The sequence below is a fragment of the Chroicocephalus ridibundus genome, chromosome 11 (genome assembly GCF_963924245.1).
Source record: "Chroicocephalus ridibundus chromosome 11, bChrRid1.1, whole genome shotgun sequence".
NCBI lineage: Eukaryota > Metazoa > Chordata > Aves > Charadriiformes > Laridae > Chroicocephalus > Chroicocephalus ridibundus.
Genome location: NC_086294.1, coordinates 17740485 through 17760457, shown reverse-complemented (window position 1 = coordinate 17760457; position 19973 = coordinate 17740485). Strand labels below are relative to the sequence as shown.

Sequence of the window (19973 nt, the reverse complement as noted above, 5' to 3'; positions counted from 1 at the left end):
ATTCTGAAGTAGAACAAAGCCCTTTCAGAGAAAAACAAGTACCTGAAGCCGTAGCTTGAGTTGCTGAGACAGACGTACTGACAGACACACTGCAGTTCAGCTGTGTCTGCTGGCAGGGAAGGTACAGGTGTCAGGCTGGCACCATAAAACAAAACAGCCAGGTAAACTGATGACAACTAAGTCCTAGAAGAAATCATGGAAGCAAGACCTGGAAGTTCGCATGTGTAAAATATAGACATAGTTGTTTTCTTGCTCAAGAAAGCTAATAAAATCCTGCATCACATGTTTCCAGCAAGATTTTTATCTCCCATTTCATTCTTTGCAAGTGCTCACATACCATGGGACCACTATTGCTTGCAAAAGCACTTGCCAGAGATGGCCTCTCAGGAAAAGGGCTGCTGCTGTTAACAATAACTCCATTTGAATTGTTTATTATTTTCATCTTTCAAACACCACATATACGTTGGCTAATTATAACTCTTCTGATAACTATTTATGTCTTTGTTTGCCTCTGCTGTTCACAGTCACATTCTTCCCCTAGAAGTGGCTGTACCCAACTTCCTGTTGGATGTGTCAAGTTTCAAGGCAGGGAGGTATTTTGCCTACACTTAACAGCAATTACATATTTGCAAAAAAGTCATATGACCTTTCTTCTAATGCTGGAAGAATATGCATGCAGCAGAACTTCATCCCAGTGTGAAGAGATGAAGATCTTAATTTCCTAAGAGACCTCTAAAGAGAAAACTTACGTCAGAATGCTGTTTTGACTACAATAAACATATGAACAAGAAAATTTGGGGCAAACCAGGCTTTATTTATCACTGAAAATAGCAAGAAATAGCAAGATGGCAAGATATCAGGCAGTACAGCCCACTGCAAAGCCATGAAGTCACGTGGATCACAATGCATAAACAACAGAGAACCCATTTTCCCTCATTATTCAAATGCAGTAATGGGGACTAAAAAGACCAATCAGACTAATAAAATGACACACAGAAAACGCAGCCCAGTCTAGGGTTATTAATATACATTAGAGGAAGACAAAAATTATCATTAACTCACTGTTAGAAATGCAAAGGCTTCAACAAGGGATTAGCAGAGAGATTCGCTTTCCACTAACCACTCAGAAACAAAGCTGTGAACAGACACCACACCTCCACAGGCCTAAGGTCACTACTTATCTGTTCGACCGCACTGGCTCCCTTACAGCTCTTTTAATTTAAAGTTGGTTTAGCTAATGATTCTTTGCAACAGTATTTTGCAGAGGGGATTGGTCTGGTTGGGTGCAGGGCAAAGGGACTGCAGTGTGCAGGGGAGGACGGCCATTCGTGTCACCCTCCCAGGGCACTCTCCCATCGGAGACCCAGCGAATAAACCTGCCCAAATAAACAAACAACAGTCGCTCTGAAAGCACGATCTGGAAAGGTCGGTGTTGGCGGGTTTTCAGCCGCTGCCGTTACTATCCCCATTGTTCGCATTTCCGTGGCAAACAGCGTCACCCGGGCGGCGGGAGGGCGGCCCGAGCAAATCCTTCCTCGCGGCCTTCCTCGCCGCCCAGGCCGCGGCCGCCATGTCGGCGCTGGGCCTCCCTCAGGCCGCGCCTCGCCCTGCCCGGCCGTGCGGCGGCCCCTCGCTCCCTCCCCCGCCGCCTCCGGGGCCGGCAGCTCGGCCTGACCCCCCCCCGCCGCCTCCGGGGCCGGCACCTCGGCCTGACCCCCCCCGCCGCCTCAGGGGGCCTGCGGCCCGCTCCCCGCGGGATGGGCCTGACCGGGCCGCTGGGCCCGCGCCCCGCCGTGTGCGTATGTGTCCCCCCTCCCCGCACCGCCGCGGCGGGAGGCGGAGCCCAGCCCACCTGACGGCGGCGTGCGCTGCTGCAGTGCGCGGAGCCGCCGATCCCCGCCGGAGCTCCGCGGCCGCAGCCCGCCGTGAGCGGGGGTGCTGAGGGGGGGGATGTCGCGGCGGCGGGGGAGGGGGGGAAGAAGGGCGTAGGGCGGAAAGCGATCGGCGCGGCGGGCGGGGAGGGACAAAGCCGCCGCCATGTTGGGGGTTTGGGTGGAAAAACGGGCGAGGCGGGCCCTCGAGCGGGGGGGTCGGGCCCGGCCCCCAGGCTGGTGCGCGGGGGTTCGCCGCCGTTACGGCCCCCTCCCCCCCGGGGCGGCCGCGCTCCTCACAGCGGCCCCCCCCCCCCCGCCCCGGCCCGGTGCTCCCCCCCCCCCCGCGCGCGGGGGCCGGACGTGACTGGCTGGTTTAATTTGTCACGTTGCCATTGGCTGGCGGCCGGCGCGTGACGTCAGGGCGCTGCGCAGCGCGGCCGGCGGGTATTTATAGGGGCGGAGGGGCGCTGCGCAGCGGCAGCGAGCAGGCGGGTCGGGCCCGGGAAAGGCCGGCTACTTCATCGCGCCTCATCCCCCCCGGCGGCGGGGAAAAACCCACCGGAAAGCCCCGATCCACCTTCGCCGGAGCGTCCCTTCGGCCGCCGATAGCTTTTGTTTCCGTTTGCGCAGCGCCCGAAGCGCCCCCGCCGAGCTTTGTTCTTCTCCCCGGCCCCTGAGGGGAAGGCGCGGCCAAGATGGACCCTTGTCACACTGAGGAGACCGAGGGCGAGATCCCCGGCTTGGGTAAGGCCTAGCGGCGCGGCGGGGGGAGGCCGCGGTGAGGGGGAAGCGGGGTGGGGGTGGGGCGGGGGGAGGGGCGGCCGGTCCCGCCCGCCGCGGGGCCCCGCCGCGTCCCTGCCTTGGCGCCTGATGGCGGCCGTGGAGGGGGGGAAGGCCGCGTACCGCCCTACCGGCGCCGGGCGGGGGCGGCTATGGCGGCGGGGGCCTGGCCCGGCCGGGTGGCGGCCTGGCGGCGCGGCCGCGTGCGTCGTTCCCCCCCTCCCCCCCCGTGTGCGTCGTGGCGGGGCCTCGCGGGGGTGGGGGCGGCGGCAATCCGGTCCCTACCTCCCGCCGGTATCGTGTGGGGTATTGAGGGGGGAATCCGTGAACCCGGGGGGGGGGAGGTATAAACAAGGTATGTTTAAATCGCAGTTTATTGCAGGTGTAAGCCTTGCGACTACAGTAACCGCCATCCCCAAGTAGCGTAAATCTCGTGAAAAACAGCCATTCAATAAAGCAGAAGTTGAAAGTAAAGGTTTCTGGACGCCATAACAGTCTCGTTTTAAAATGGTGAACTCTGCCAGTTATTGCAAAACAACCCTGCCCCAGTGCCTATCTCTGTTTATTGGGTTGTCAGCCGTTGATAACTGGCTAACTCCTCCACTGTTAATGCCGGTTATTAGTCAATATTTTTAAAATCTTTATTAAACAGCAGAGAATATACACAAAGAACACTATCAAAGCACCACATATTTGTTCCTTTTAACTATACAGAAAATTCTACCAAAACCACACAGGTCAGACAAGAAAAAAACAAAACAACCAAACCATATTTTGCACTTCAGCCTTGCCTTAAAATAAGCTAGAAAGGTAATGCATTCAAGTAAATTGTCTAAGAAAACACCAATTGTTAGGTTTAACTCTTGCACTTCAGGGACTTGTCATTCAAATTAATTTTCATGTTCTTAAGAAGTCAGGAAAGACTTGACCTGTGAAAACAGAAAGCATATATATTTGCATTAAAAGAAAAGCTAAATCATTTTTTTTTCTTTTTTGGGAAACAAATGGTTTGTTACTGTACCATCCCCAGTGCTGTTCTGCCTCTACGTATAATTCATGACCTGAAATGCTTTTTCAGTGTAGCAGACAGCTGTGAACCCAACATTTGTAAGTTAGTACTTGGTAGAACTGAGTAACTTGATTACTCAAAAATAGCAAGTACTTATGAAACGCAGCATCTGGAATGTTTTACTGAATGTTACTTAATTAGCTTGCTGGTACCCGCCACCCCAAGCTGAAAGTAGAGCTGACCACCTTGTATACTGTGTGGTGAAGGAGGTTCAGTGGAGACAATGCTTTCAGTGGGGCAAGTTGAAAGAGCACGTATCAGTGTAGTCTGGTTCATAACTCTATTACTCTGTTAACTGCTGCTTTCCATGAGTATATAACTTAAAAACAAGTATCTCCAGAACTGAACATTCTGCTCCCCTCCCCAGTTTATATAGAACTATTTAACTGGGAGTCATTCTTTAGTAGTCTCAAATTGATGACCCAGAACAAGATGGAGAAAATGGTTTATATGGTTTGACAGGAGGGCTCTTCTTTCCAGCTTGTAAGAATAGTCTTGTTGGGGCAGTGGGGGAAAGGAAGGTTGAAGCGTTGCAGTGAGTGAAACAAGTAATGTTACAGCTCTGCTTGAAGGGTTAGGGGCTCACCCCATGCCTTTTAAGTATTAGAGTTTTTGGTTTGGGTGGTTAGTGTTGTGGTTTGGTGTTTTTTTATTTTTGTGTGTTTTTTTTTCCTGGGCACCCAGCACATGGCTCCAGCAGAATAATTTCTTTGGGCACTTAATTTCTAAGTCTTGCCATTTCTTGGAATTGGCAAACGTTTTGACTCAAGTGACAAATTTATTATCACGTTGTTAATTCAAATGGCTGTTGACTCTCCCTCACAACTGATTACTTACAAGTGTAATTTCATGCATTTATAACTATGTGGAAGGTTCAGTTATCTCTGCATTTGTCAGATGTGTTGTGCTATGTCCAAGAAGAGCCTAGATCCCTAGAATGCAAGGGGGCATAAATAGCTCCAAGCTGACTGCAGGATTTTTCTAAGGACATCATGGCTGACATGAATTGGACAGTATCGTTCTGTGAACTAACTAACAGTATGGCAGTGCAGATGTGGCAGAGAATAGTCTGACTACTCCAGCTGCTGCGTACTTGCATTCCCCGCAATTGCCCCTCTTTAAAAACACCCAGTTTTCTCTTGAATTGTGAGGGTAAGGACGTGGGGTAAAATAGTTGCCTTTTTTTTTTAAGAAAGGCAAAAAGCCTTTTCTGCAACTATGTAGCTTCCTAAGTCTGTGAAGGAGACTGATGGTATTAGCCCCAAACAAGCACTTCATCACAAATTTTAAGAACATAAATTGATAACTTATAGCTATTACTGCAGAAGAAGAGCAGATATGAGGAAACATTTTTTAATACTTACCTTATCAATCAGGTACTCCTGTTTAATCTTATCATTCTTAAAATCTTCATTAACATCCAAAACTAGAATGGGAATTTCTCTAAGGTTCTCAAAATCAACTCTGTTAAATGGAAGAACATAATGCTAGTAAAAATAAAGTACTGTGTATAAAACAGTGTATAAAACCCAAGTCAAGTCTGTCCTTAATTGCTCTTGTATAACCCAGTCAACATTGTAGCTCCATAACTTTATTGTATTTCACTAATCTGGCCTTTTACTATCTATTGTTATTTTACAAGTAGAGAGAAAAGATAGTTTATGCTTCTTTACCTCATTTTTCGTTACGGAATCAATTACCAGCAATGTGATTTTGATAAGAGGGAGTGGTGTTTGTTTTTTTTTTTTTAAATATCACTTGCCCTCTGTCTCCCCCACCCCTTTCTAGTTAACTGCTAATCCATTTACTACGATGCAGTTCTAAAGCTTCCTTTGGTGGGGATGACCTCTTTTAGCAGGTTATAAGACTGGTATTTAAAATGGCTCGGAGATAAGCAAGACCATTTTGGCTACGGGTTAGAAGCAGACAGGAGCAGTAGTTCTGCAACTGGATGTATTGTTCTCTTAAACCAGTAGTTATTCTCTCTTCCTACATGTGAAAAGCATTTCTAAAATGCAGTAAGTGTGCTGAACAACACTCTTAACTTGTGTTCAAAGACTTAAGTGTTCCTATGAAAAATACAGGAAATGCTCACTCATGAGTTTGGAACGAGTGCACAATGTAAACGCTCCCAAAATTCCACAGTATGCAGTTCTTTCTTGTCTGCTAAGTATTTGGGTCATCATATATGAAACTTAAGAGAGAAGATGTGACTGATAACATACTTTTCCTGGAATTGTTATGCCTCCCATTTAGTAGAATATTTCAGGCTCTTCTAGGGGAAAATCTGAAGTCTGTTTTCACATTTAGAGATTCTTCAGATGTGAAAACTAGTAAAAGTCAGTAAGGATGTCGAGGGGAAAGGTATGTAGAGATCACTTAGTCACTTGTGTGTAACAGTGCCTGCCAAAAGCCTTTCTGATTATTGTTTGTTTTGAATCCACGATTAATATTTAAACCTTGTTGAAACAGTCATCCTAGTTTAAAGGTATTTGGGACCTTGCCCTCCCTTACGTTGGAACTGGATGCTGCTTAGTAGGTAACTTAAGTGATCGGACACTGAACACCATTTCAACTCTGTCCTATTCCTGTGTACTTCCAGTTAACAAAATTCATATCCTTGTTGGGGTTAGAGCTACATAGGTTTCTAGTTGAAGAAATGTTCCATCTCTTGGCAGTTTTTATTTCCCCACTAAGAGACACCCTCCCTTTGCATATAAGCTAGAGAAGTCATATCTGTGCCAAGAAGCGTGTAGTGGGTCTAAATAAGTCCTTCCAACTGTAGCTGAGTGAAGCTGGACTTAAACCTTAGTTTTATCCTTAATCAACTTAGCATATAAGGTAGAAAAGAAAGAGCCTTGCTGGTAAGTTGAAACTTGTCTGCAGAAAATAGGTTCATACCTCATAGTCTTTTCATGAAGCCAGGTTTCATGTTTATAGTGGAGGCTTTCCAAATACTCAAGCTCAATTCCTTGCTCCTCTTCTCTTCCCCTCATCTGTAGCCTTTCCATGCATTTCTAAAAAAAAAAAAAAACCAACCCAAAAAATACAAGCCTGGACATTACTCATGAGTTGAAGGCTAAATTAGCTAAACAGATCAAGTGGTCCTTAAATCAGAAGGACTAATGCTAGACACTAGTAAGCATTAATTTTAAATGCTAGACTGAACATAAATGAGTTAAATCTAGAGTAACTTTTGTTTAAAAACAAACTTGAGACACTTTAGCTAAATGTCAGTAGTTCTTACTAAAAGGTTATATTCCCTTCCCACACAGTCTGGAGTTGAAGTTAAGTCAAACTTCTGAATAAAGTTCAATTTCAACCTCAAATCCTTACTGAGAGTAAGTTGGTGACTTAAGTTGGTGCAGTTGGTGACTGCAGTGTTTGCTGACATCAGAACAGCAGTTCAGATGGGAGGGTTTTTAATTTGGTTTCTGAATGAGATCTGAATTTACAATAGGCTTCCCATTACATTGTGTTGGGGGGAGCTAATTCAGTGTTAGTCTGCAGTATTATGTCATGAATATGTAGGTTTTAGTACCCTCTTAAGCTCCTGGAAACAAAAATTGGAGCTGAAAACTGCGAACATACCTCAGGCGTGGTTCTTAGGTAGATAATGCCATCCAGTTCTATATCCGATTCAAACTGATTCAAAAGCCATGTGTGCCAGTCCTGATAAATAGCCCACTCTGTTTCATTAATATTTCCAGACTCGAACAGGTTAGAAGCAAATACATATCTGCAGTGAAAGGCATTAGTCTCATGCCAGGAATGACCAAAGCAAACTAAAACACTTCTCACTAGAATCAGAATCATGGTACTGAAAAAAATAGCTGCCTGCTCTTGCATCCGTAAAGTATTCTTAATACTATCCAACTCCCACCTGTTGAATCAAACCTGCTCCTTGCAGACAGTTTAATATCAAGTGTTCCCCCAGCTCCATGTCTTTGAGCATAAAGACCTGGAGCTGTTAATATGAACTCTTTGTTGCATTGTGAGAGTAGTTACCTGTCACTGTACACAGATCTCTCAAAAAATTGCACTGGATGTTCTGCTTCATGTAGCTTGGCTGAGACGGGTTTTAATTGTGCTCGTACTCGGCTCAAGCAAGCATAAGTCTGAAACGTATAAGCCCATCTGGTGGGTTTATCATACAGCATTTTAAGTAGATTTCCTCCGCTCTTCTGAGATGTTGAAAGCTCCTAGGGGACAAGAGAGAAAACTTAATACAAGCATATTTGTGGGATTGTACTCCTTTTTCTTAATCTAGAATTCTGGTATGTTGAAGTAAGAATTTATGGGGTTCTTGGTTGGTTGTGTGTTTGGGTTTTTTTTTTTTAAATGCTTAGGCATAGGAATAAAGAGATTTGTTTCTCAGCTGATGGTAGTCTTTATGACAGCTTCTTTAGGATAGGTTAATGACGGAGTTCCAGGCTTTAATGTGATTCCTGGGGAGTAGAGGTGGCTGTTTGGAATATGCATTTAATTGTATCCTCCCAGGTAGCTTTTATAATGTCTGACCAACTGGTATGATAGTGGGCTCCCACCAAGCGTAGCTGGATGTGGCATGGCTCCCCGGCCAAACCCCATGGTTGGTTCTGTGCCCCATCTCCATCCCCTACCTCGTACTCCTCCTCAGCTGTCTGGACGTTGCACCACTTGGCGATGGGCTCGGGGATGATCTCCCACTCATCGCTGTGCTTCTCGAGCAGCTTGACGAACGTTGACTTCCCCGCAGCTGCGGAGGGTGCAAGAAGCTGGCTGAGGGCGTGCAGCTGACAGGTCTATAGCGATGGCGTGGCGGTTGTGAGGCCTTTTGTCGGGGCTGTAGGCGGCGTGGCCGCGGTGTGTGAGGTGCGGGAGAGCCCGGGAAGGTTTTGGGGCGCTGGGGAAGGGCTGGCGGGCCGCCCGGCCGCCTTCCGAGAAAGCGGGTCTAATCTCCAGCGCCAGAAGCCGTGCCTGGGCCGGGCAGCCGATAGGGACCGGCAGGGCCTCCATTTTAGGAGCAGGCTGAGCTCGGGGCGGGCCGTGGCGGGGGGAGCCGCCCGCGCATGCGCGGCGCTGGGGCGCAAGGGTGAGAGGAAGATGCCGCCGCGCATGCGCGGTGCGGGCGGAGAGATGGCGCCAGCGGGCTTGTGGCGCAGTGGCGGGACGGGGCGCAGGCGGCGGCCCCACCGCGCACGGGCTCGGTCCTTGAGCGGGCCGGGAGTGTGGGGATGGTCCCGGGGGGTTCTCCTGAGCCCGGGAGGGACGGGATGGTCGTTCTCTTCAAGCCCACCCACTGCGGACGAGGACACGGCGTCCTCGCCGTGTCCGCCCGGGTTCCCCCCTCCCTTCCCCCTGTGATGACGTCCGTCCCCGAGTACCGCCGGCAGCGGGTCTCGGTCCACGGGCGAGTGAGCGGTGGCCGCGCTTCTCCCTCAACCATATCCCCCCCGTCCCCTGCCTTCCTGCGGCGGTGGGTGGAAAGAGTCCCTCGGCCGCCCATCTCCCGCCGCCATCTGCGCCCCCTCAGGGCGCTCCCGAGGCCCCGATTGCCGCTCCCCTCCCCCGGCGCGCTCACCGATGTTCCCCTCGATGGAAATCTTCCGGAGGCGCTTCTGGAAGCTGGAGTCGAGGGAGCCGGCGGGGCCGCGGCAGTGCCGCTTGGCGGGGGTGGACATGGCTGCGGCACGCTGGGCCGCCGACCGCTCCGTCCCGCTTTAAGCTTCCCGCCAGCCGGTGGGCGGGATGGCTGCCGCCACTCCCCGGGAAGAGGCGGAGGCGATGCTCACCCCCCTTTCCCTCCCTCCCTCCCCGCCGCGGTGGGCTGCAGGCCGGGCCGGGGGAGCGCTGCCGCCGCCGCCGGGGGTTAACCCGGGTGTTCGGCGAGTGAAGCTGGGCAGAGCCACTGCGTTCAGGAACTTACCGTAAAGCGGTTCCGCTCACTGCTTCGATTTGCATTAACGTATACGAGTTCTTCGTATTGTTTGGTTTACAGACATGAACTTGAGAGCATTATCTCTTATTATTTTTCAAAAATCCTCCAGCTTTGGGGGGGAGGTAGCTGTTAGTGGTCCAGATCGGTGTCTGTTAAACTAAACGCTTCACGCAGCTCTCTGAGGGCCGAGGCCGGGCAGGTTTGCAGGTGGTTGGTGAAAGGGCTGAGCCAGGGCCATCGGTCAGTGTTGGTGTGGTGGCGGAAGATACATGGACAAAGGGCTCGGTGCTGCCGGGAGCAGCTTGGCTCCGGTGCCCCTGCCAGCGCTGGCCTGCCCGGGGCTGCGGAGTCTGCCAGACTCCTGGCACGGGTTCTCTCAGCCGGGTGGGCAAGCTGAGACACAAACTGCCTGTTCTTTGCAGGCTAAAGAAACAGGATGGAGGATTCTCAGATGATAGTTTTTATAGGGGTGCAACTATCCAAGGCGGTGTGACATTAGTTATTCCCTGCCTCTATAAAAATGAGATTCAGGGTGAAATCTAGCTAGGTCTGGTGTGTTTGGAGGAGATGGGAGGGAGTTATATTTTCCTTTCTTTTATGATAATTGTGACCCATGTCTCTTCTTTCCCCCATCTCCTACAAACACACCAGGCTTCAGTGACCGAAGCGAGCAGATTGTTTCACGTGGGGTAGCGTCAGCATTTGAAGCTGGTAAGTGCTAGTTCCCACACACCTCTCTGTGCAGCAGCCTCCTCGCTCTCCCTCCCACGCGTGCCGTGCCGCTGCGGGGGGTGGGCGAGTGTCGGTACCGGGGACCGGCCGTTTCCCCTCCACCACCCCCCCGGGGCCGGGCGGCGGAGGGCGGACGGGGCATGCGCGGTGAGGAGCGCGGCGCTGAGCGGCGCATGCGCGCAGGCCCGGCCCGCGCTGAGCGCGGGAGCGGGCGCGGCGGCGGCTTTGTTCAGCGGGGGGCAGGAGGCGACGCATGCGCACCAGCTGCCGGGGGCGGGTGGAAGACCCCTAGACTAGCCAGGACGCATGCGCAAACCCGGCGGGCGCGGCGCGGGTGCGTGTCCCGGGGCGGAGGAGCGCGGCGGTACTCCGGGGCATGCGCAAAGCGGGGGCTGCGGGGGCGGGGCCGGAGCCCGCCGGTTGTGGACGCGCATGCGCCCCGCGCCGCGCTCGCAGCCAGGCCGCAGCTTCCCCTTCGGCAGCCCGCGCTTCTCGGCGGCCGCTCGGCGCAAGCTGCTCGCCGCAGGCCGGTCTCCTGCCGGCCACGGGTGCCGTGCGCGTCGGCGGGGGACTGCGAGTCGTTGGGCCCACCAGGGCGGTGTCTGGGGCTGGGGTTCTTTGTGCGGCGGAAGGCCCGGCCCAGCGGAAGCGGGACTACCCGCCGCCATTTCCTAGCGCGCTCTCGCCACAGGCTCGCCCGCTCGCTGCCGCCTGACTGGGACTAGGCGCTCTCCGGACAGCGGATCAGGCTCGGAGCCCTAGAACCACCGCGGAGCCCCACCATGTGTGCGTGCGGGGACGGGGGCTGGGCGCGGGCCGGGGGGGCGGGCCAGGCCAGGCGGGAGCGGCTCTGTGTGTGTGAGGCGGGCAGCGGTCCGAGGTAGAGGAGGCTCGGGGGTGGGTGGGCGCAGCAGGCCAGGGGGGCCGCCGGGCGCTCTGAGGGGGTGCGGGTGGCGGCCGTGCTGTGCGGCATCTCAAAGGACCTGCTTTGGTTTTCTCCAGCAACCACAGAAACTGAGACGGAGCAGAGCCTCACCCCCAATGTGATGCTCAACACGGAGAGCAGCGAGGGATACGTGGTCAAAGTCAGGGGGCTGCCTTGGTCCTGCTCCACGGAGGAGGTGCAGAGGTTTTTCTCCGGTAAGCAGAACTGCGTGGGGAAGAGGGGTTTGGGAGAGAGGCTGGGCTCTGTTGTCAGTTCTGGGTTCCTCCTGGGGACGCTGTGTCAGAGGGAGTGCTGCAGTGAGCAGTTCCAGGAAGTGTTCGGGGCACTGCAGTAGCTAGTGAAGCTTGCAGTGCATCAAGTGCCTCAGCTAGAATGTGGTGTGGAAAGCTAGGCTTTTGTTAGCAGGAGCTAGACACAAAGGACCTTAGTCTGGGAGTTGCTGGGATAGCCACAGCTGCCTTAGCTTCTTGAGCAGCCAGAAGACACTTTAAAAAAAAAAAAAACCACTTCAGAATTCTTGCTTAGGTTGAACTAAATCAGTTTTGTTCTTGGTGGTGTCCTAATAGGCTCCCTTGTGTGGTGTTCTTTCCCCAAATTATTAGCATTCTGAAGCAATAAATAGCAGTGATAAATACATGCACTCTTCATTGAATGAAGATTTTAAAGGTCCTTCATGATGGTGGCATATCGGATTTGGTTCTGATTTTGTTTGTTACACTTGCACTGATTGTTACTGCTGCTTATTTCACTTGATGCTGATGAGAAAGTCTAAGTTATGATCAAAAGCAGATAGCACATTCGACTTGAGTTGAGGCAACAAAGCTTTGAAAATAGATAGCCAATTTGCGTTTATCCTTAATGTTTTGCTAATCTTCAGACTTCGACAGAAGGATAATTTGACGTTAGTCCCTTAGTTTATTGGTCCCTATAAAAGTTATAACTGCTGTTTTTGTCGTCTTGTATAAATTGATAGTTGTTAGTTTTTTTTCTTTTAGAATAATGGAAATTTTTAAAGTTATAGTGTTCCTTTAATAATTAATTCTGTCCTTCCTGGTTCATTTTCAGATTGCAAAATTCTAAATGGGGCTTTGGGTATCCGTTTCATCTACACCAGAGAAGGCAGACCAAGTGGAGAAGCATTTGCTGAACTTGAATCAGAGGAGGATGTGAAATTGGCACTGAAAAAGGACAGAGAAACAATGGGACACAGATATGTTGAAGGTTTGACTCAGTTGGTCTAGTAACTGACTAAATGTGTTTGTGCTTGATGGGTTTTTGGTTAATTGCTTTTCTGTCTCTTTAAAATGCATGTGGAAGGACAAATGGACTTGTATATCATAAGTTGACTAGTTTCAAGGCAAATGGCTTTTAAAACTGTTGTGTATTGCAGAATGCATTAATTCTAAGTGCCTTTTACAGTTTTCAAGTCAAACAACGTTGAAATGGATTGGGTTCTGAAGCATACTGGTCCCAACAGCCCTGATACAGCTAATGATGGTTTTGTACGTCTTAGAGGACTCCCATTTGGCTGTAGTAAAGAAGAAATTGTACAGTTTTTTTCAGGTATGTGGGATAAAAGTAGTAGCTGTAGCATTATTGGTCTATGCTAAAAAGAAAAAAAAAAGTCACCACGGATTGCCCAGTAGTACTTCCAAGAGTATGCTGATGGGTATTAAAAGTAAATAAGCAATTCTTCATTAGTTATCTGGCTTTGAGGGATCAATTCCTAAAGCACTTGTTTATTAAATAAATGAGGGAACTCTACAAAGCTGCTCTAATTGTACTTGGTGGGACATACTGTTCCAAGTAAGGGTAGCAGAAAAGAGTGTCTTGCTTTCTAAATTAAAAGTGAAAATTCAGATGGGAGGATACTTCCACCCACAGCCTTACATGGCTCACGCTGTTCAGTGAAGGATGTAGAACACCACTGCTGGTCTCGGTGCAAGGAGCAGGATCTGAGGAAGGGCGTGCATCGTGCCCGTGATTTCTGGAACTGTAGATTTAGTATTGGGTAAGATTCCAGGAAAAAAAAAGCCTGCAGAACTCTACCCAAGTACAGATTTCCCCCCTCCCCACTCTTGATGTTGTTATCAGTATTCCCCCCTCTTGATATCGTTAGCTTAAAGTTTTGGTAGGTGAAGAGATAATGTCTTGTATTGACTCAATCTCACTTTTTTGCAGCTGTTGTATGTTTTAGGAACTGGAATACTTTTCTAAATGCCTAAGAATGAAATATGTTGATCTATCAGGATTTAACTTGGTAGTATTTTCAAAGTACTAGATTTCTAAATGTGAGCATTAAAATTAGTTGGAATGTTTTGCTGTAACAAAATATGATTGAGCGTACTGTTTTGCTTTAAAATACAGTAGAAATATTTCCAATTTTACAACTTCAGAACTTGTTTTTTGTTTTCTGAATCAGTAGTATATTGTGAACAAGAGCAATTCCTAAGCATGTGCGTTTTAAGTTGGTTTTTTTCTTACATGGTTAAGTGATTCAAGCTTTAAAAACTGTTCATATGCTTAATATACAAAATGTGCCTCTTCTGTTCAGAAACTAATACTTTTGAAATTACTTCATGATTTTTTCTTAATTAAGCACTCCTAAAGATAAAAAAATTAATGCTGAAACGTGATGTTTGCATAAGACTAATTATTTTACCTGAGTGACTTCTAGTAAAAATACTTGTTATATATATAAGCTGTTTAACTTGCTGTGTTTGAATTTAAGTTTTAAAAAGTTCATCTTAAATACTTTCACAGAATTGAAGAGGTTTGTAATTATATGTGAACTTCTTAATGCACCCTGCATTAGATGTTTTGTCTGAGGAGTTGTCTGTGATGCTCAGAACACTTCTGTGCTCTGCAGGGTGGGTTAAGAACGTGAACTGAATGGTATGTGATCGTGGATCTCTCTGTCGACATGCTTTTTCTTCTAGTGTTCTAGAATCAACATACCATTCACATACAAGTGTTTAAATTCTGGTGTATTTAAAGCTATAAGAAAAACTCATGACTGGGCTTGTGATGTTAATATTGCCCCCCTACTGGGGTTATTTGTCCTTGGGTTGAAGGGTTGGAAATCGTGCCAAATGGGATAACATTGCCGGTGGACTTCCAGGGGAGGAGTACGGGGGAGGCCTTCGTGCAGTTTGCTTCACAGGAAATAGCTGAAAAGGCTCTAAAGAAACACAAGGAAAGAATAGGGCACAGGTGGGGATGGATGGTTGGTTGGCTATGTCACTTTTCTTATGGTAAACAATTAAATCCATATTCTCTCTTCTGAAAGTGTTAACATCCGAATAGAAATAGTATTTTGGTCTCTAATTTGTTGATCGGTAAAGGTATTGCTAATGTGCGTGTGGCACAGGCTGTTTGGATTTACCCAAAACAAAAGATAAAATTGGACTAAGCTTAAGTGTGCTTTGGAAACTTGGTCGTGCTGGAAGAGTGCAAAACGAATAGCTTGAAAGTGATGAAGTTGAGAGACTATGGCTTTAACTTCTCAAATAGCACCAATTATGCCTTTAGCTCTAAAGACATGCACAGTACTCTTATTACCATAAGAAAATGTGATACTTTCTAAACTTGTTTTATAAGTTGAAATGTAACAAATTTTCTTACTGTATTAATCTTCCATGTAATAAGCATAGCTTTCAAGAAATTGTCACAAAGGGTTTTTATTCTATTTTACTTGTGACTATTTTTCATTGAAGCATGCACTTTTTTGCCTACGCTGAATCACTGAAGCATAGGCTGGGTTCACTAGCACATGCAGAGCTTTTTGTAGCATCCTGATGGGTTAAAATCTTGGTGGAGGCTGGGTTTTTAACCCTCTGTTTACATTGCCACATGAGCAAAACAGTGCTGAGTTGAGCGGACGTCAGTCCCTCCTATGTTTTCTGACTAACACTTTAAATTGGGGGGAGGAGGGTGGGGAATCAATATTGCTCCCCCACCCTTAAGGTTGGGATACTGTGAAGTATGAGGAGCATGTAAACCCTTCAGTAATTGTAATTTCTTGAAAATACACTGATTTGAAAGTAATGTAGTGCTTATAATACTATGTCATTGCCTACATAATGTTAAGAAACCTGGCTTAAAATATACTGCCAGTTTCGAGGCTATGACTAAATGGCTTGTTTTTAATGTAAAGTTGTGAGGTATTTGTGGAAGGAGTTTGAAGACTGACTTCTTTCTGTGGAAACACTTCTAGGTACATTGAGATCTTCAAGAGTAGTCGAGCGGAAGTGCGCACTCACTACGACCCTCCACGCAAGCTGTTGGCAATGCAGAGACCCGGTCCTTACGACAGACCTGGTCTTACGCGGGGATATAACAGTCTTGGTAGAGGAAGTAGCTTGGAAAGAATGAGGCGTGGAGCTTATGGAGGAGGTAAGTATGCAAAGTCCAAGAGGGAGCTGCTCATCTGAGAAGCAGCGACACTTGGACCTGGTAGTGTCTTCCCTACTTTGTAACTGCGGGTTTGTATATGTCCTTGGCTTTATTTCTTCTAGAAGAAGTGGAATGTTCTAATACTAGTTGTCTGCAGTGTGTTCGTGTGTATTTGGATCTTGGTGTAGTTGAAATGAACATGTTGTCCGATCTATTTATAGGTTATGGAGGTTATGATGACTACAATGGGTATAATGATGGCTATGGTTTTGGTTCTGATAGATTTGGAAGAGGTAAGATTTCTCTAATAGGAATAGTAACTAAACTTTCAATACATTCCAAAAGAAACTAAAATACATCTGAAAGACCTAGAATGGACTCTTTTCTCTGCAGGAATGTCGGACCACAGATACGGCGACGGGGGATCCACCTTCCAGAGCACGACTGGCCACTGCGTCCACATGAGAGGTCTGCCTTACAGAGCTACGGAGAACGACATCTATAATGTGAGTTCAACATCTGCTGTTCTCTTAAGCGCATGGGCAGCGCATGGCATGTTACTGGACATGTCAACTGCACTGCAGTTAACGAGCGTTCCTTTAGAGGAAACGGCCAGACTGTTGCATTGGTGCGTTTTAATCTGTGTGACTATTTCGTATGTAGTTCTTCTCACCTCTGAACCCTGTAAGAGTACACATTGAAATCGGACCAGATGGCAGAGTAACTGGAGAGGCAGACGTTGAATTTGCTACTCATGAGGATGCAGTGGCCGCAATGTCCAAAGACAAAGCAAATATGCGTAAGTACGACTGTTCTGAATATGTGGCTTTAGGGAAAACATGGCACTGCAGTGTAGTGCATCTGCTCTAACTGGAATGCCAAAGGTTTTATTGCGGCCTTACTTGAGCAGTGAGGCAAAACTGTGTGTGGGTTTGGTGTGAAATGCTCTCACGGCAAAATTTCTTTCTTCCAGAACACAGATATGTAGAACTCTTCTTGAATTCTACAGCAGGAGGAAGTGGTGGTGCCTATGGCAGTCAAATGATGGGAGCAATGGGTATGTGTCAGCAGTCTAACTGCACTCCTAAGCAAGCGCTTGATATTTAAGGAAGCTGGCTAATGTTATACAGCTCCTGCTTATTCTATGCCTGGCATAAAAACTGAAATCCAACATTCTGTCTTAATCACACAGTCAAGGAATCGGAAGGGGTAGTCCAAGATTGGAACACTAGCACATTGCCAGGTATATGAACCTTTTGGGAATAATTTGAACAACTAATAGGTTGAATAAGCTGTGGTGCTGAATGTGGTGTGCCTGGTGGGATGAGTGGCCCCTGGGAGCGTGGTGGTGTGGGAGTGAAGCGGGAGATGCCTGTCCTCTTACTCTCCTTCCCCCTCCCTTTTCTCTGGAGACCGGAACAGACTCTGGTGATGGAGGGTGTATCTGTGGAATGTGGCCTGCCCTTCAAGACTGGTCTTGGTGGCAAGGGAGAATCTATGTGGAATTTGGAGAAAGGGTCTGAATTGCTCTAGCAAACTCCAAAATTGTTTGAAAATCTAAAACGTGTGTTTAAGCCTAAAGCCACTATTGTGTCTATAAAGCAGATACCCTTCTTGATACCTGATTTGTCCGGTCTCTTAAAGATTAAGGCGGTGGGTTTTTTTTTTTTGGGGGTTTCTTGAGGGTGGAGGGGCGGGTGGGTGGGTGCGTGTGTAGATACTCTGCTGCTTTTACAGTATTTTGATTACAAAATGTCTGAAGTCTAATGCTGATACTTTAACTACAGAAAAGCTTTGTGGGAGCATAGACAAGTGCTGAGGTGAAGAGCAGTAGTTAGTAAGCTTAAGTGGAGGTCTCCTGTAGCACTGCTGTGATGCGCAACCAGTCTGGAACAGCAGTAAGTCTGTCCGGACTGTACCCAAACCAGTAACTCCAGTTAATGAACCGGCATGCCTCCTGGGTGCTGTCACGGGCTGGTGTCAGGTCACGTAAAGCCCAGTTTGAGTCTCTTGGGGTGTCTATTAGGTACAGCAGCAGACTGATCCATAGAAAGTACAAAAGTAAACCCTTCTGCCAGTGCTTGAGAATCACAAGCACCTGCTGTGATTCTTAAAGCTCCTGTTGCTGCTTGATTGTAGGAATGTCTTTAGAAACCTGGTCACTTGCCTTGAGCTGGGTACCTTGTGTACTTGGGAAGAAGGTTAGCTAGCTGAGAGAGAGCTAGTGCTGGAGCAGGGGCGCTGTCAGTTGGGCGAAGGGTGGGTTTGTTGATAACGAGCAGACTGTGTGGCCAGGCAAGCTCTTAACGTTTTCATCCTTAACTTAAAAGGAAGCCAATCCAGTTACGGTGGTCCAGCTAACCAGCAGCTGAGTGGGGGTTACGGAGGAGGATATGGTGGTCAAAGCAGCATGAGTGGATATGGTAAGAGCATTTCTTCACTGGTTTTAGGTGGGCCAAGTGCAGCTGGCTTAACGTGCCTTAAGGTGCTGTTCAGTGCTGCCGAAGGGTCATGGTACAGACCGGGCAGCACAAGCCCTGTGACTTGGCTATTGTGAATTTTGGAACTAATGGCAAACTGGAGGGGAATGGGAATGGATTCAAAGCATGAACTTGGAGCTGGGGGGGGGGCGGGGGGGGGAAATGTGGGAAATGATTCTGAAAGGGGTAGGAAATGCCGGTCTCCAGACTTCCACTGCTCTGATCAGGTACTGATTCTCAGTATGGAAGCTGGAGACCGACCTGGTTTAGATAAATGAGTGCAAACGGGGGAGGCTGGGTGCTCTCTGCCTCCACACAATGGTAGAAAACACTGAACTCAAAAGGAGGGCGAGACAGAGCTGGCTCTTCATTGAACAACCAATAAACTTGATTTTGGGTCTGGAGCTGTAATGAACTGACGCTTTGCAGTGTTGGGCACAGTAGATGGTGTTTACGCGGTGGCCCAGCAAGGACAGGCGTTGGGGGAAGGATGCTACGAGTCTGCCTGAGCCAGCTGTGAACCTGCTGTCGGTTTTCCCCCCCAGACCCCGGGAGCCAGGGCGCCATGAACAGCAGTTACTACAGCAGCGGGAACCGCGCGTCCATGGGAGTGAACGGCATGGGCGGCATGTCCAACATGAGTGGTGGCTGGGGAATGTAACCAATCGCTGACTTTTGGTCACATCTTTTTTTAAAAAACAAAAAAACAAAAAACTAAGTTTAACAGTTTTGCAATACGAGCTTGTGATTTATGCTTTACTGTAAGTGAATTCAGGATTGTTATTTTAAAACCTTTCAGGTTCAGTATTTTTGAACATACAGAAATGAACATTCATCTAGGATGTAATAACCAAGTTGAGTAAAGACTATAACTGTTAAACAACTTCGAGCGTTTCTCAAGTTAGTTTTGTTGTAGGAGTGTATTTAAGCAGTAAGCGTATTTAGGTTAAAGCTGTTTGAATTATGTTAAATGTTGCTCTTATACCATATTACATCCAACACTGTTTTGAATACATGTTGAAAGAGACATGCTTTTTTGTAAAGAAACAATATAGGGGCTGTGTCTGAAATTCAAAGTGAACATTTGGCATGTTAGTTCTAGTTTATTTCTTTTAATATCCTGTAAGGCACGTTAAAGCTTTTTTTTTTTTTTTTAAGTTAATGGGGGAAAACATGTTGAGACGCAATACGGCTACTTTAGGATTTTGGTCTTGGTGTTCGTATAAAATTCTGAGGCCTTGATTTAATCTTTCATTGTATTGTGATTTCCTTTTTAGGTGTATTGCGCTAAGTGAAACTTGTTAAATAAATCTTCCTTTTAAAAACTGGAACTCATTCCTTCTTGACCTCCAGCTTCTGGGGTGTGCCTACACCTGCAGAAGGGTTGTTGTGCTCCGGTGGCCTCGGTGACCGTAGTACTCTAATGTGTGCCTGCCATGAGCACTGAGACAGCTCTCCCGTGACAGCTGGCCTTGGGGGGTGTTAGTGACACTTGTGTCTCAGCCAAGGGGGGTTAGTGAAGCAAACCAGCACCTGCGGGTGCTGAATGTGTGTGGTTTGAAGTGCCCCAGGGCTGTGACATGACCAAGCCCATGCTGGGGTGATTCTGTACTTGTGGGCATCTCTTTGGAGCCAAAGTGCTGCATCAATTGACGCTGCAGCTTAGTGCGACTGTGCTTCAATAAATTCAGCTTGTCAAACATCGTGCTTAAAGATGTGGTTTTATAAGCAGCTGAGTTACAGCTTTTCTGCAGCAGCAGAGCTAGAAAGGGTGAAA

At 48.0% G+C, this 19973-nt stretch overlaps 2 protein-coding genes across 19 annotated transcripts; one reads left to right on the top strand and one right to left on the bottom strand.

Moving 5' to 3' along the window:
* Nucleotides 1-1798: 1798 nt before the first annotated feature.
* Nucleotides 1799-19527, top strand: HNRNPH1 (heterogeneous nuclear ribonucleoprotein H1). Of its 16 annotated transcripts, none has more exons than XM_063349251.1 (15): nt 1799-1935; nt 2505-2618; nt 10295-10354; nt 11378-11515; nt 12387-12542; nt 12741-12884; nt 14396-14534; nt 15538-15716; nt 15938-16009; nt 16089-16222; nt 16380-16515; nt 16690-16773; nt 16909-16959; nt 18047-18139; nt 18742-19527. In XM_063349251.1, exons 2-15 carry the CDS (start codon nt 2570-2572, stop codon nt 18855-18857), a joined length of 1551 nt encoding a protein of 516 aa, XP_063205321.1. In that variant the 5' UTR covers nt 1799-1935; nt 2505-2569; the 3' UTR covers nt 18858-19527. The 16 variants fall into 16 exon arrangements, with proteins under 16 accessions (XP_063205321.1, XP_063205329.1, XP_063205322.1 ...); XM_063349252.1 differs by having other exon boundaries at nt 1818-1925; XM_063349259.1 differs by lacking the exon at nt 10295-10354 and having other exon boundaries at nt 1800-1935.
* On the bottom strand, nt 3174-10288 carry LOC134522035 (deoxycytidine kinase 2). Of its 3 annotated transcripts, none has more exons than XM_063349268.1 (7): nt 9287-10288; nt 8346-8461; nt 7732-7925; nt 7315-7462; nt 6625-6740; nt 5088-5187; nt 3174-3583 (listed from the first exon to the last, which is right to left on the bottom strand). In XM_063349268.1, exons 1-7 carry the CDS (start codon nt 9384-9386, stop codon nt 3560-3562), a joined length of 798 nt encoding a protein of 265 aa, XP_063205338.1. In that variant the 5' UTR covers nt 9387-10288; the 3' UTR covers nt 3174-3559. The 3 variants fall into 3 exon arrangements, with proteins under 3 accessions (XP_063205338.1, XP_063205339.1, XP_063205337.1); XM_063349269.1 differs by having other exon boundaries at nt 9632-10288; XM_063349267.1 differs by lacking the exon at nt 3174-3583 and having other exon boundaries at nt 4183-5187.
* Nucleotides 19528-19973: the final 446 nt, after the last annotated feature.